The sequence below is a fragment of the Balearica regulorum genome, chromosome 1 (genome assembly GCF_011004875.1).
Source record: "Balearica regulorum gibbericeps isolate bBalReg1 chromosome 1, bBalReg1.pri, whole genome shotgun sequence".
NCBI classification, from domain to species: Eukaryota; Metazoa; Chordata; class Aves; order Gruiformes; family Gruidae; genus Balearica; species Balearica regulorum.
The window spans coordinates 44,867,683-44,883,507 of record NC_046184.1 but is presented as its reverse complement, the minus strand read 5'-3'; the positions used below and the strand labels follow the sequence as shown (position 1 = coordinate 44,883,507).

The 15,825-nt window shown below is 38.4% G+C and overlaps 1 protein-coding gene across 3 annotated transcripts in view; it reads right to left on the bottom strand.

Annotated features, from left to right (window-relative positions):
• The window catches only part of ACSS3 (acyl-CoA synthetase short chain family member 3), a 91,984-nt gene that overhangs the window by 50,544 nt on the left and 25,615 nt on the right, over positions 1-15,825 (bottom strand). For all 3 annotated transcript variants that reach the window (XM_075747721.1, XM_075747729.1, XM_075747740.1), the window contains 4 exons: positions 15,531-15,671; positions 12,285-12,365; positions 12,105-12,200; positions 1,713-1,864 (listed from right to left, as the gene is read on the bottom strand). In XM_075747721.1, the coding sequence (XP_075603836.1) occupies positions 1,713-1,864; positions 12,105-12,200; positions 12,285-12,365; positions 15,531-15,671 (470 nt within the window). The remainder of the gene's footprint in view (positions 1-1,712; positions 1,865-12,104; positions 12,201-12,284; positions 12,366-15,530; positions 15,672-15,825) is intronic.

Genomic DNA, 15,825 nt, shown 5'->3' with positions numbered 1-15,825 from the left:
TGCTATCAGATGAACAAGCAAGAATCTCTAGATTCTCTTGATATAAAATGACAGAACATTCGCAATTGACCTGAAGTTCAAGAAAGCCAAGTGGGGACACAAACTGCAAATTAGTCAATACCATACAAAACGCAAAGTCTTTTTCACCTATGGGTAAAAAAAAGACTTTAGATTTTGTATAGTACCGACTTAAGACAATCCAAGAGAATTCTAGATATTAAATGCTGCACTAGAGAGTTTAGTAAAGAGAAGTCACATACCAGGAAATGAGATGGCCCAAAGCAGACTGAATTATGAGACAATTAAATTTGCAGACAAATGGAGAAGCTCATTAACTATGCAGTGAATAGGAATGATGAAATACCTCTTTACATCTGGGGCAACTGACTATCAGCAAGGAGACTCTTAGCTGGAATTCTCATTCAGCCAGAAAATGTGACAACCTGCAGAGCAGGTTAGCAGATTTGCCATTAAATGAATACTCTAAAGATAGACTGTCATTTTAGTCATTGCCTAAAAAATGCCAAGGAACAGCAATTGAATTTCTAGCATCTGAATCACTTTGTTGTCTATAAACATAATAGAAGGATAGTGCTTTAGGGTCTCAAATGAGCTTGTTTCCTACTTCAAGGAGAGGTAACGATTGATGATAGCACTCAAAACAGATGGAAGAAAGTAATGATGAACTTGTAATGAATACCTAAGGAATAAATCCAGCTTACTAATAAATAAAACTTTCCTGAGCAATTAAGAATGTGGAGGTCTAACGAAGCTACACGACTTTGCAGCTTCCCCTTCTCTTTGGACAAGTGTGATAAAAGACGTCTTATGACTGAATACTGCCTACACAGTCTGATGTAGTCCTTGCTTGATGCTGAGCAAATTATTCAAGATTTGATGTGGTCCAAATCCACGTAATTTTCATTTTTAGACTGTTTGCCATAAGATACAGAAACTTGGTCTGTAGAAGTACTAAACACTCACAGATGCAAGCCAGTATGAGAGGCATTTTATTAATATAATGCTAATAACGCATTTTAACCATATAATGCTAAGAACTCCGGAATAGTGGTAGTTCAGTGGCTCAGGCTGGATATTCAAAACTAATAGAAGACTTTGACCTTAATCTCTCTGTGCCTCAGCTTCCCATCTGCAAAATACAGATAATACCACTCTCTCATCTCACAGGGGATTTGTGAGGATGAACTCAGTCATGATTTTGAAGCATGCTGATAGTATAAACACCTTAAAAACAGTACAAGATAGGAAGTAGCTCAGTCTTTGGAGCACATAACCATAAGCAGTAACTCGGTTATGGGGAGATAAACAAAATATTGACTAGCTGCTGATTAAACAAACACTAAAGATCTTGTGCACTCAGTGAAATGAGAGGTCATGTGGAAAAACACTACAGGATCATGTAATCCAAAACTGTATTACAGGTTATAAACACAGTGGAGTAAAATTAAGGTTGAGTGAGTAACCCTAACCCAGTAAGAGCTCTTAACCTTAGAACAGTAATCCTTTAAACAGCTTTCACTTCCTCCAAATTATCAATACAAATTTACAAGCAAATACATGTACATCAAAATTGTCAAGAATACATTTCAATTCTGCTACACAGAGGTGGGCAAAGCCCCAGACGCTCTGCTATTCTCAGTTCATTCAGCCTGTTTCTGTAAGAAACTGCTTCCAGTGTATCCTTAGTTCACCTTTTCAGAGAGTACTGCTTTCCCAAGGCTGCCTCGGGGTCCTGCTGACGGATTGCTCTAATTGCAGTTGGTGAAGTAAAGAAGGCAGCTACTTCATGCTCTGCTAGCACACGGAAATAGGCACCAGCATCTGGCGTTCCCACAGGCTTCCCCTATGGAGAGAATAATTTAAAATGTCACAGGATAAAAATATTTCATAATTCCTTGACAGTTCAAGGCTTGAACATGTAACAGTAGCGGTAGTGCAGCAACAGAAGTAATTTCAAGTAAGACTTTAAAGAAGGCTTTGTTAAAAATAATAATACTGTGAGCATATTCACTTGTAGAAATAAATTCACAAGCTTTGGGCATAACCTCCCAAAAGAACACAGCATATACTAGCTGCTACTTAGAGAAACAGGATAAATGGACACATGAATGAAAAGACAGCCACAAAAGGCTGTTATGACACTGGCAGCAGAGGGAGTCATGCCTACATCTACTCTTACTGTGAAGCAGCCTGTAAAACACCTGGAGTCCCGCTGAACTAGGAGTCTCTGGACACAGTGGCACTGCACCTATATCCCCCTGCACAGACCTACGAGACATAATGCCAGCTTTTCCTTACCTAGAAATTTCCTGACAATTCAGAAAAAATTCCCACTTAGCCGCTTACAACTGGCTTCTTGGCACCTTTGTGCTACTATCGTACATGAAGACTGGAGAGAAGCCAAAGACTCCTTTTCTGTTTTAGTGTGCTACCAGGCTGTGGTCTGGTTTGTGGTTGTGTTTTTTTTAAAACTAAATATTGTCTTGAGCTAGGGGGCACAATCAGGAGAATTACAAACAGAAGTAATTAGATGTGACAAATTGTCCAATGGTAAGTAATAATAACAAAAAATAATCAAAAATACTTTTCTGTGGTGCTGCAAATATGAAAAGCAGTTGGCACAGGATCATTTAATCACAATCTTACTGTACGTAATTACCACAGTGCATTAACTGCTCCATACATATTCTGACATTATGAAAAGATTATGTTAGTGTAGAATGAGCTTTAGCTCTACTGGTATTGCCAGAACCTTTTCACTAGAAAGGCTGCACTTAGAAGATCAACTCTGCCAGAGCACACAAGTTAGGAGACACATACGCTTTTCATACTGCAAACACACCTTTGTCAATGCTTTACACAAGAAGCCACAAACATAAAGTTTCACTACTGAAATGCCACCATCTTTACAGCAGCTCAACAGTCACAAGACCAATTCATACCTTCACCATCCCTGTATAAATGCAAATTCAGAATAGATAGATTAATAGGTCCAGTGGGAAAAAAATCAGCATATGAAACTCTAATACTTTTCATTTTACCAGGATGCAAAAGGAACATAGGCATGTGAACACCTTGAAGAATCTAAATCCACTATTTCTATTCTGATAATGAGGCACTAGTAACAGTAAGTGTCTTCATGAAAACACATACTGATCAAGTTAGCTGCCCTGTCCCAACACAAAAAGCAGCATGCTGGCTGTGAGGCTGGCTCACAGGAATTCACCCCTTCCCTTCTCTCCCACTCACCCTCCCCTCTGCAACATCCCCCACGCTTACTCTGCATCCAGCTGTGCCTGAACACTGGCAAGAACATCAATGAACCATTTGGCAGATTTAAAGAACGCAGGACGCCTGAGGTCAGATACGTACCATTGGCTTTGCAGCCCTACGGTGAGATACTGCTGGTGAGAGGAGTGCTGCAGCAGAGGATCACCGTTAAAGGAAAAAAAAAAAACACAACAAAACAGAATGCACAATTGAAAAGCCTTTTTTTTTTTTCCCCAAGGATGGAGAGGTGGGGAAAAGCAAATGGAAAGAAAATAAACAAGAGAAACAGTCCCCAGCCAAAGTAGCAGGGAAGAGTATTATCAATACCAAATACTCTCTTTTTGCTAATAGCCTATCCTAAATTACCAAAAAAAAAAGCAAAAGAATGCCAGTTGCTTGCTGAAAAAGTGAGTTATGTCCTTTTTTTCAGTCATACAATGCACAGTTCCCAAAGAAAAATTTCTCACCAGGCTGTCTTTAAGTGTGCTCCTTGCACACTTTTTCATCACAACTTTCATGTATTCATCCAAGTGTTCATCAATGTTTGTTCATGGACCTATTTATTCAATTTCATGCCATCTCCCTATAATGTTCATTATACCTGCCAATCTGCCACCACCTGGTTAGGGGTTCAAGCCCACATCACTAACACAAATAAATGGTCTCAGACTGAAGAAGTCTGTATTTCCAGAAACTTCTCATTAATTACGTAACTGAACTAGCACCTTTTGTAATCATCTTGGACAGCAACAAACCTAACTGTGGAGCAATCTGAAATTGGTTAGTCTGCCAGTAATACTGTTGGCTGTTACTTTTAACCAAATGGAAATATCCAGAGCCTATAAAAGAGCTGTGTCTGGCCCTGAGCACACCCACTCCCTCCCAGGCACTCAGCTGCTGACGCTCAAGGCCAGGTTTGCCATGGTGTGGCTGTGTAACCTTGGCTCAGACCACTGGGAAAACAGCAGAGTTGTGAGAGGAGCTGAAAGGAGCTTGCCCTTGCTCAGGAGGTGATTGATGCTCAGGCCCTCACCCTTGGTCCCTGCCTGAGCTACGTCGCAGCCGTGCCTGTGCCTCACACCTCCAGAAATCTTGAGTCTAAGTCTTACAGTATCTTCAACACAAGCAGCTAAACCTTCAGGAGTGGATGGGTAGACACACATGGCTCTGACAGGCTGATATTTATATGTCACAGTTTTGGTTTGGAGAAGTACCATTCTCAGATCTAGGAGAAAAACAAGTAACACAAACAACGTAAGGAAAGGAACAGAAAGTTCCCCTGACAGTTGATAGGAAATAATACCCAAAGAATAAGGTGACACTTAAAATATTTATTTAGGGAAAAAAATCTGGCCCAGCTGTAAAATATTCTTACTGATTCTGCAGAAAAACTTCCCCAGTGCCTTGGCAGCTGTTCACGGTTTAGCAAATGCATAAACAAAAACTGACATAAGCAAAACAAATCTGAGACGGTGAAAATTAATTTCAGAAGCCAAAAAACTACAAATAAAATTGTTGAAGAGAGTTCTCATTTATTATACAAAAATTTTAAGAAGTACTGCAAGATGCCATGAGAGGCTTATTATCACATACGATTTTGATTTTTAAAAAGTTAGCAATATAAACAATAAAGCACAGGGTAATTCAATTCAGAATATGCTGACAGATTGCTGAGTCAGTTGGGGACTATGAGCAAATGAGATGTTTCCACAGGATTTCTGCAGAGATCAGTTCAAAACTTGTGGTTATTCAGTATTTACATCAATACTGGAGATGAAAATTTATTTTAGAAGAAACTGGCAACAAAATCTGTGCTTGGCAGGAACTGAGAGCATGGTAAACAAGAACAAGGTAATCAGAGAGTGATCTGCCTCACTTAATTTAAAAAAGTAGAAATAGACACTTCGTGTATCAGCTAGGGGGAGTCAAGTAGAAAAGATTTTCTTTTAATAACCTACCAAGAGACTCTGAGACAGACAGACAGATAGGAACATCTTTCTGGAAGTACCTAGATTTAGCATGTAATTTATCAGATGTCTACCAGCTGAGCAGACATCCACAGGCAGAATGTGTTGATGGATAATACACGATTATGAAAGAAGATTCGCAGTCAGGCAGCAAGAATGATCAAGGGGATAGAAAAGTTCTCCTATGGAGAAAGTCAGAAGCCACCGGGATGAATTACTTGAGGAAAAAGACATATAAGAGGAGCTATAATAAAATAACCAACAACGCATCAGTAACAGCTCTCAGCAATTCCCTTTCTGTCTGACCCCAAACAACAAGGGACTCTTCAATTAAAAATAAATTCAAAATTATGAGGAGAAAATTCTCTCTGCATAGCAAATATTATACATGGAACTCATAGCCGCTAAAACCTGCTGACACCAAAGCACACACAAAATCTTGACACATCAGGATTCAGAAGATTATGTTCATAGAGGCATTCGTCTTTCTGCTGCTGGCCCGGCTGCCAAACCTCCCCTAAGGACTTGAGATGATACATCCTACTGAATTTGTTCCACAAATACAGTCGGTATGGATGATGGCAAAAAGATCACAAAATTGGCAAAGTCCAGAGGCAGTGCTTGCTTTGTAAGCTGATGATAATGGCTTACAGAAACTGTAGAAAGGCTGGATGTGCCTAAGTCGCTAACAGCTGTGCCAAATGAGAGTCATATTAAACCTGTGGCTGCTGTTGCGTACTCTGTGGATCTGTTGCAACAGCAGGGACTGGAAGGATCCCAGTGAGCATTGTGAGGAAAGCTCCACATGCACAGCAATGCCTCACGACAGCTCTGTGTGGGACAATAGCTCCTTCTCTGTCCTAGACCACTGAAATGAAGTCTTCAATGTCCACGCTCCTTGGAAAGTGTGGGCATCCTCTTCCTCATCATGGCTCCAATTCAAAGTCCCAAGCCCTGGAACTACTATGCTGCCTTTTTCTGGACATCACAGGACCACAGGTCGTAGCTAGACTTTTTCTTCATGCTGGGATCCCATTAGCAAAAGCAACCCAGAGTGGGCTGTGAGACTTCAAGTAGCTTATTTATAGCTGAAGTTTGTCATGCCTTGGAGAAAACCAATCCAGAACAGATTATTAAAAAAAACCAAAAAACTAATAAACCTTGCTGTATTCAAAGGAATTCATTACTGGTTTCACATTCCTGACAATGGTGTTACAGCAAGTAAAAATTGAAAGCATGTAGTTTCCATAGCAATTGTTAAAACAACAAGTTGTCACCTACTAAGTAGTTTAAAAATAAACAAATCATTTCAAGAAGTGAGGGTATGAAGTCAATCCAGTTTATATTCAATAGTGGTTGGCCCTAGGCAAAGAGGACAAGATGTTCTTTCCCCATACCTAAACAGCATACTGATACTCCCTAACCCAAACCCCATCATTAGGCAATCATTTAGGAAAAACTTTGACTGCAAAATTCATGAATATCCACTGTTAAGACAGCTTTCTGAGCAGAGGAAAAATTATACACTATTCCTCTTTATAAAGATTATTTTTCTCTGTGTACAGAAGTCTTCCTTTTCCTCCCATTTTTAATCTTCAAAAAGATGATACTGATGTCATGAACACTGTCTCAAGGCTCAATTGGTGGCATATCAGAGAGAAAAATGGGAAAAGTACTACTACTGTTTAATAATGTTCTCACCAAGAGCAAAAATCACGAAGCAGACAGATAGGTCAACCAGATATTAACTCTGATTTTTCTTTAATACTCACTGTTAAAAGAAATAGGAATTTTACCCTTTTTATTTTCCAGAATTGACACATTTTAAATTCAGAAGTACCTTTATAATGTCAATAATCATCTTGATCCCCACATATTCACACAGAGATAAAACTTCACTGTAAGATCACCATGTAACAGAGACTGCTGAAGGAACCCATCGCTTTCCTCCCCGTTCCTTCTTGTCTTACTCTACACCTGCTAGAATGAAAACCTCTTCATTGCACTATTTATTTTAGCGAGTCTTTTCTGCCAAATTCATGCAACAATTTTGATGTGGCCCAGCGTGTCAGCGGACAAAAATAACTACTGTAAAACTACCAAAGTCTTTTTCTTATCTCCGAGAATGCCATTTTTCTCGCACCGCTTTCCTCTTCTATTTAACTAGCATGGTGGTGATGAGTTAATCCCTTTGGAATGAAGAATCTAATTAACATCTATTAGGTATTTAAACATTAATTAGACTTAGTAATTTATTACTAATGCTAGTATGATATTTGATTCTATAAATGTGCATTTCTGCTATCGGGTGAAGTTTTTGCTCCTTGTTATTAGAATATCAGAGAAATCAACCACGGTGCTCCCCAGCCTTAAAATTCTATTAATTTAGTGGGAAATCACTGGGGTTCTTCCAGACAAACTAGAAAATGGAACTCTTCTGCAATAGAATTAAATTTGAAAAGGAATAAAAAGTATTTCTAATTTTTTTACTATTTTATTTCTGTTTTTTTAGTGAAAGTCATTTATAGCTGGAGTTCTCTGTTTAATTATTTGTAGAGATCCTGAAGCCACTGAAGCCCCCAAAATTGCATACAGAACTATACTGGGCATCTGGAAATGAAATAAAGGTGGAGATAGGGTTTGAAAACTACCCATCATTAGGTAAATTGTGCATTAGGTAAATTATAAAATCAGTCTAGAAAAAAGCTCAATTTCTTTCTTCTCCAAATTTCAGCTAAACACATACATTTAGCGTTGATACACTCTGATTAGGTATGTTATGTGTTCATTGCCTCCGAAATGTCTTGATTAAAAGCAAAGGAGCTTAAAAGAAGACCTTATTATACATAAAGTAGGATTCTAAAATACAAAAGAAAATCAAAGCAATACTTTTTGACTAGTGGATAGAACAGCTGAATAAATCAACTGAAAACTCTGGATAATTATATACACTTAAAAATGTAAGAAAGTCATACACTAAAGGTAAAAAAGGGATTAATATCTATAAAGGCATATTTCCATAGCATGTAGGCTTACCTTTATGAACACCCATCTGCATATGGGAATGTATGACACATACTGACACTGCAAGGACCAGCTCTTAGTAGCATATGTTGAGATTTCTCACGCTCCTACACATACAAATAAGAATTCGGTCTACAAAGTCTTTAGCTAAAACAATCAACAATTTACTGTATCATGTACTGCAAAACCAGAAGTTATCTTAACTGGAGGACAATTATATACTGCAGACTAAGAGTTGACCTGAGAAGGCGCAGGCCTGTGCTGTGCTTGTCTATCTTTCAACTTTGCCCAGAAGGCCTATTCTGTGTGAGTAAATCCAAATGAAATAAGAAAGTAAGAGATTTCTAGCTTGTGTGGAGACCATACACCAGAAAATTAACCTCACATATTGATCCATACTATCTAACACAAAAAGTGGCATCAGCTATGGGATCAGCAAAGAACAGATACTATTTTCCTAGAGTATATTTCTGCTTTATAAATCTTGAACACACTTATTAACTCTGATTACCTATACAAACAATTTAAGGTGCTGGGAAAGTAGATTCAAGATTGAAGGACAACATGTTAGTACTTAATTAAATATAGCTTACAGTGATGTCCACACATCCTTTTAAGCCTTCATTTCCAGACAATAGAACAAGGTCAAAATAAGTAACAGGTTTTCTTGCTGAAGGGTACTGAATTTCCAAAGATTTCACAAGGTCTTTACGTACCATAAAGATGTAACAGCACAGATTGTTACCACCTGACAGGAGAGCGACAAATGGAGTCTTGCGGGATTTAAGTGCAGCATACAGACTGTTCCTTCCTCACCCCTTCACCTTAGGAAAAGGCAGGTGAAAAACGCACACTGAATACCTCAGTATGCAAAGCTATGTATACTTCAGTTAATTTTTCAAAGCCAAGTCTTGTTTCTCCTGTTCACAGTGGTCTCTTCTGTCACCACAAAGGTGCAGAAAAGAGAGTCCAGACCTTCTCTTCTTCACAGGAAAAAAATGATCTTTTAAGACACAATAGAAAGAACATTGCAGTGATCTCTTTCTTTCAAAAGCAGTTAACTGAGCCTACATCTTAAATCAAGATACTAAACTCAATCCCCAAATTATTTAGTGAACCTGTAGGAGTTCTCACAGATGTATCCATGCTTGTCCTACAGAAACGAACAACACACAGGAAGAATCTGGCAAGCATGACCTCTGGGATGAGAAAAAGCTATAGGACAGCTGTACAGCATGTACTACAAAATGTCATGAATCCACCTCTGCATCTGGAGTTATTTGCAAGTTAAGTACACAAGCATATACTGTTAGTTTGTCTGGACATTTTTATCTAGCTATATAAATGTTTATGTGTATATATATGTATATGAACATATGAATTGTGGGAAACTTACTCCCTTTTCCACATAAAGATATATTTAGTTACTAAGGAATCCTTTCTGCAAGGGTCTACCTCATGAATTTAGCATGTTCTTTCACTTAGCTGTTCCTCTAGAATTCTGCCTTTTTTTCTTTTCCTAGGACTTTGCTCTACTGCTTTTAAACAAACTCCTTCCTCCTTTTTTTTTAAACTACTTGATTACTTTTAATTTGCAATGTCCTAGAAATAACCTTGCTTCCCAATGTCCTTCAGAACTTGAATGTGCACTAAGAGCCAAGCATCACTCCTGCTAGCAGCAGACTCACGCTTGTCATTGACTCAAAAGCGTTCAGAAGTTCCACAGCGAGCTGGTTTGTAAATTCACAGAAGCAAGTGGATTCCACCAGATTATCAGAGACTCTTCAAAAAAGAGCTAAGCATAAGCAATGCTCAAACGAATGGCTGATTTTTATTGCCACAGATACTGTTGCACTGTAGATACTCATTGCATCATGTATTTCAATAATGCATTCATTGCAAGCTTTCATGCTCAACACTGACAGTAAGCAAGTCGGTAAACTTTACCTGGACAGAAGGTACATTGAGTTTCAAATTAAGAATAACCATTTGTTTAAGTTTTCTCCAGCTGCTGCAGTCACTGGCTGGGAGCATTAAGGCATGTGAACTTCTCTGTCTTAGCCATTTAGGAAAAAAACCGAAAAAAATCCTTGTGCTTGTTGTTATCACTTTGTGGACTTTACTATTTAATAAAAAAAAATACTTGTTTTGCCAACCTGCTTTACTGAGAAATTATAGAAAAATCAATCTGATGCCTAGAAGCTAAAAAACAAAGTTATTTGCCTCAGATCCTACAGATCACAAAATTATGTAGAAGAAAAAAATCCTGACAAAAGCTCATTTTCTATTTCATAGAACAACTTAACACACTGTCTTTCTAAGAACAGAAGAAAAAGTTAACCCTTTTAAAAGTTAACCAAAAAGTTAAAAGTTAACCACAAAGACAAGAACAAATTCCAAAACACATTTTTAAGATCTCAAGATTTGCTTTCCTTTTAAACATTGCATTTTGTTTCTTATTTTTCATTTTTCTGCTACAAAAATTATGAACCGGATTTTTCACAAGGCAACATATGCAGGTGTCACCTAGGCACAATCTGCTGTTCTATGAGAGATTACCAATCTTGTTCCTACTATGTGCACTGGTAAAAATAAAGTTAGTACCATGTGAAATAATAACATGAAACATGAATGTGAGCGCATATGGTGTCACAGACTTTGTTTACACAGCAATTAGTGAGGTGAATTAGAGCAAATTAGTATATCAAACCATTTAATGCCAATGCTCTTTACGTCTTCTGTTAGATGTTATTTGAGGTTTATTTTAGACTAGATTTTGCCTTGTTCACTAGACCAAAAATGCAGTTCAAAGTTTTCTGATGGAAAGCTATCCTACAGATCTTTGCTCCCTTGACTTAAAGGACTTCTCTTCTAGGAACTGTCATGGTGTCCCTTTCATCTGCTTCATGCAGAAGACAGTAGCATGTCAGTTCAAACACAGCCAGTAGGCTCCATCATAAAGTTTCTATATTCCCTATCTTCCATATCTCTGGTCACAGAGCCAAAACATAGGCCAGTGCCTTCTTGCCAATAAGGGAGAGGATCATTCATTATGTTCTCAATGCCCATGAGCATCATGAGAGATGCTGCATACCCTTGTGCCCCACACCATAAGGTATATTGACAATGGTGCAGGACAGGCCTAATTTTATTGTGCTTTTACTGAATGCATAATGGAACTGCAATCTACATTTGGTCACCTGAAAGACACTGGGCTATGTGGGACAGACACTGTGCTATGTGGGACAGACACTGTGCAAATGTTTCCAATACCTTCCAAATTCAGGGTATCACTTTTAGTCTGACCCGTATGTGAGGACAACTTTGAGGCCTTCCTTCAGACTGCAACACTGAGCACAGCTTCTACAGTATCTGTATGCACAGCTCTCTGCTTTCTTTATCATAGGTGAGGCATCCAGCAATGCATTTCTGTCAGGACTTTGCCGCCAACTCAGATCCAGTAAGAATCTGCCATCCCCATTTTCGCAAAATGCAACACCGTCTCCCAGACTCACAATAAAGGTAGTCTAACGGCCTGTGGCTGAATCCTCAGCAACACAGGTACACTCCACCATCTGCCATTTCTAAGTCTGTTGTTTTGGAGTTCCTTGCCCCACTGACCACCACCAGTCACACCGATGAAGTAGGTAAGTTTTCCTTAGGAATTACTGTAATAGATTGGAAAGCATAAACACCAAAGACATACACACTATTTAAATATATATGGCATGAAGAATGGACAGGCCTAAACAGGATCATCAGCATCATCAACAGGAAGAGAAGCTGCCTTTTCAAAGGCTGGCTTTTCAGAATGGATCATACCTCGTACAAAACTGTAGTATTCCCATGTAGGAGAGGCCCATAGCAAATGTATGAATGACCAACAACCCAGCCTAAATCAGAAGCTGCCCACCACACCTAAAAAGAAATAAACACATAAATACAGTGGAGAGTTTTTAAGAGGAGTTCAAACACATTTACCTGACATTTAAACAGAATTACCTCACCAGATTTGAGTCCATATACAGCTGACATTGTCCAGTTCAGCATAACTGCATAGCCACCTGTTGGTCTGACAACACCCTAAATGAGAAAATTTGAATATTTAAGATCATTTGAAGTATGCAATGATATTCCTGTCTTCAATGAATTTTTTAGCAGCAATAGACTTAAGAGTTGTCTAATTCCAATACTCCTCACTTAGGAAAAGGATCCATTCCAACAAGTACGTGCTTGTGCTAGCATTCCCACTGAAGAAGTAATTTTGGAAAGGAAACAAACAAACAAACAAGCATACAATAAAACAAACATAAAAACCCAACCCAAGCCCTAGATGACAATACTATTCAAAAGATAACTAACAAAGACTAGAATTTTGTCATTAAAATCAGATATACAAATATTTAGTCAACATATGCTGACAAAAAATAAGAGATGAGTGTTTACCTCACTTAAATTGTGGCCATCAAATGCTAGGCATGTTTTAAATTTATTGCCTAGTCTCTCTGTATGATCACTGGAAAAGAGGAGCACCTGTGGAGTAGCTGATCCCTAAAATAACTGGGGTAAATATACTCCCTGAAATGTAACCCTCTTTCCGGACTCTTCTTACAAATCTCAGAAAATTGGCTTAAACCAGATGTCTACTTTCGAAAGGTTTTTCTAGCCTTAAGTATACATACAAATGCAAAATGAAGAACTTCCCAGTCTTAGTCTAAAAGAGGGATTTGAAAATTAGAATGACAGAGTATCAATAGCATCACTTTGGTAAGCCAAAAACAGGCTCTGGAACACTGTTAATTGGAAAAAATTTGAAATATTTTGTGCTATTTGTGTGTTTAATATACATTTCATCACCTTCTAGCACACTGTTTCTAGAAGAAAGAATTAAGTAAATTATGTCTTGATGTCTTGAACTAAAATTCAGGTGAGATTCATCTGACCAAACAAATGTCTACAGTGCAGACATTACAATACAGCTGTCTGTGCAAGGCACAGTACATTCTTTCTGTGTAGTTAATAGAACGAAGCAGGCATTTTCAGGCCTTTTCCAAGAAATGAGGGACTGTGGAGACATACCAACTCATTAAAATGGAGACTGCCACAGCAGAGAATGGTTAGCTAACACTTCACAATTTTCAGAAAGCAAATTGTCTTTGTTTGTCTCAGCTTCTAACTTAGTCCCTGCTCTGAGATTAACAAAAGTTTTGTTATGAAGGTCACAACTAAGTAATTTTACTTGCATGACCATTTAAAAACAAGTTCCTTAAATGAATAAAAAAGTTATTTTATTAAGTTATTCATAGTAGCTTAGTGCTAGCTGGCAATCTCCCTCTCATAAGGACGATTCATTCATCAAGGTGTCTATATTTTTCTCTGCAGAGCTAATACAGTGAAGTAAACCTCTGAAAACTTTTATCTCTGAGATAAAATGTTTTGAAACAAATAGAACCACAGAACGGCAGGGGTTGGAAGGCACCTCTGGAGATCATCTAGTCCACCCCCCCTCCTAAAGCAGAATCACCTAGAGCAGGTAGCACAGGATCGCATCCAGGCAGGTTTTGAGTATCTCCAGAGTAGGAGTCTCCACAAGCTCTCTGGGCAGCCTATTCCAGTGCTCGGTCACCCTCAAAGTGAAGACATTTTTTTCTCATATTCAGGTGGAACTTCCTGTGTCCCAATTTGTGCCCGTTACCCCTTGTCTTGTTGCTAGGCACCACTGAAAACAGTCTGGCCCCTTCCTCTTGACACTCACCCTTTAGATATTTGTAAGTGTTGATGAGATCCCCTCTCAGTCTTCTCTTCTCCAGACTAAACAGGCCCAGCTCGCTCAGCCTTTCCTCATAAGAGGGATGCTCCAGTCTCCTAATTATCTTTGTAGCCCTCCACTGGACTCTCCAGTAGTTCCCTGTCTTTCTTGAACTGGAGAGCCCAGAACTGGACACAGAACTCCAGATGTGGCCTCACCAGGGCAGAGTTAAGGGGGAGGATAACCTCCCTCGACCTGCTGGCCATGCTCTTCTTAATGCAACCCAGGGTATCATGGGCCACCTTGGCCATGAGGGCACATTGCTGGCTCATGGAGAGCTTGTTGTCCACCAGGACACCCAGGTCCTTCTCTGCTGAGCTGCTTCCCAGCAGGTCAACCCCTAACCTGTACTGGTGCATGGGGTTATTCCTCCCTAGGTGGAGGACCCTACACTTGCCCTTGTTGAATTTCATTTGGTTCCTCTCTGCCCAACTCTCAGTCAAGGAAAATACATGTTTTAACAAAGGATCTTATCTTGGACCTTTTACCAATATAATTTAATAATTCACGATACATATGTTGCTTTTATGTGCCCATGTTCAAGGCAAAGGCAGAAGACATTTTTCTCAGCAAAACTGATGTTGGTCTTCCCTTAACTCCTCACGGATTCTGAACTTTATAGTTCAGCATAGAACTTTATAGTTCATCATTACATAATTTTCTAGTAGTAGTCTAAGCACAGCATATCCAGGGATGTCTGATACTGTCTCTGAATTTGCATTGGTAAGACCACCGCCAGAAAACTATATTCAGCTTGTCTTCTACGCTTTAAAAGAGAATTCTAAGTACCAAGCAAACACTCAAGAGTTTGCTTTTAAAATAAGATCTTTTAAAAATAGATCATTAAGACTAATTGACATTTGAAAGCAAACATTTTCAAACAATGCCCTACATTAGTTTTCAATTACTCAGTCCAAACTTTAATTTTCATGGGACTTACGTTCTCAGAACTGTTCAGTAACACAAACCTTCAGAACATGCTTAATTCCATTTAATCTTTAATATCATTCATTATATCTTATCTATGGGAAGATTAGCCAATATGTAAATAATGAATAAGCAAAGACTATTCAGCAATAAATGTTATCACACAAGTGATACATTAACTAATCTTGCCATTAAGTGACTATACTATGCTTATCAGTTAAAACACAGAAGATATTAAAGGATAAAAACATTCTGCCCAAAAGTTTATACTGTATAAACATTTTGAGGTAAGTGCAGTTTATATTAGTGCTATTTAAATAAACAAATGTGATTCACTCCTAGACACTGACTTTAAAGTAGTGAAATGTGAATAAATGAGCTTAATCCATTTCTAGCAATGCTTATAGCACTGAGCTTTGGCAAACATTTTCAACCTTTTTAATTTAATATTTTCTCAAGAGGAACTGCAAATAGGTTGGTCACAAACACTTAGACTACAGATAGTTCTTTACCTTGGGCAAGCCGGTTGTTCCAGAAGTATATAAAATATAAAGTGGATGGTCTGAGGGAACGGAGACACATTTATAATACTGTGCTTTTGCAAGCTCTTCTTCCCAGTCAAGATCGCGACCTGGGGCAAGAGGAACATGGCCCTGCTCATTGAAAAATAGAAAAGTGTTGAAAGAAAAACAGATGGAATAAATGAAAGTGGGTCAAAAAGCATGTACTATTCAATTTTCTGTACAGTAATCTCTGCTGCATTAGTTCTATTTACTATTTAAATCTTATGAATATAAAGTTCCCTCA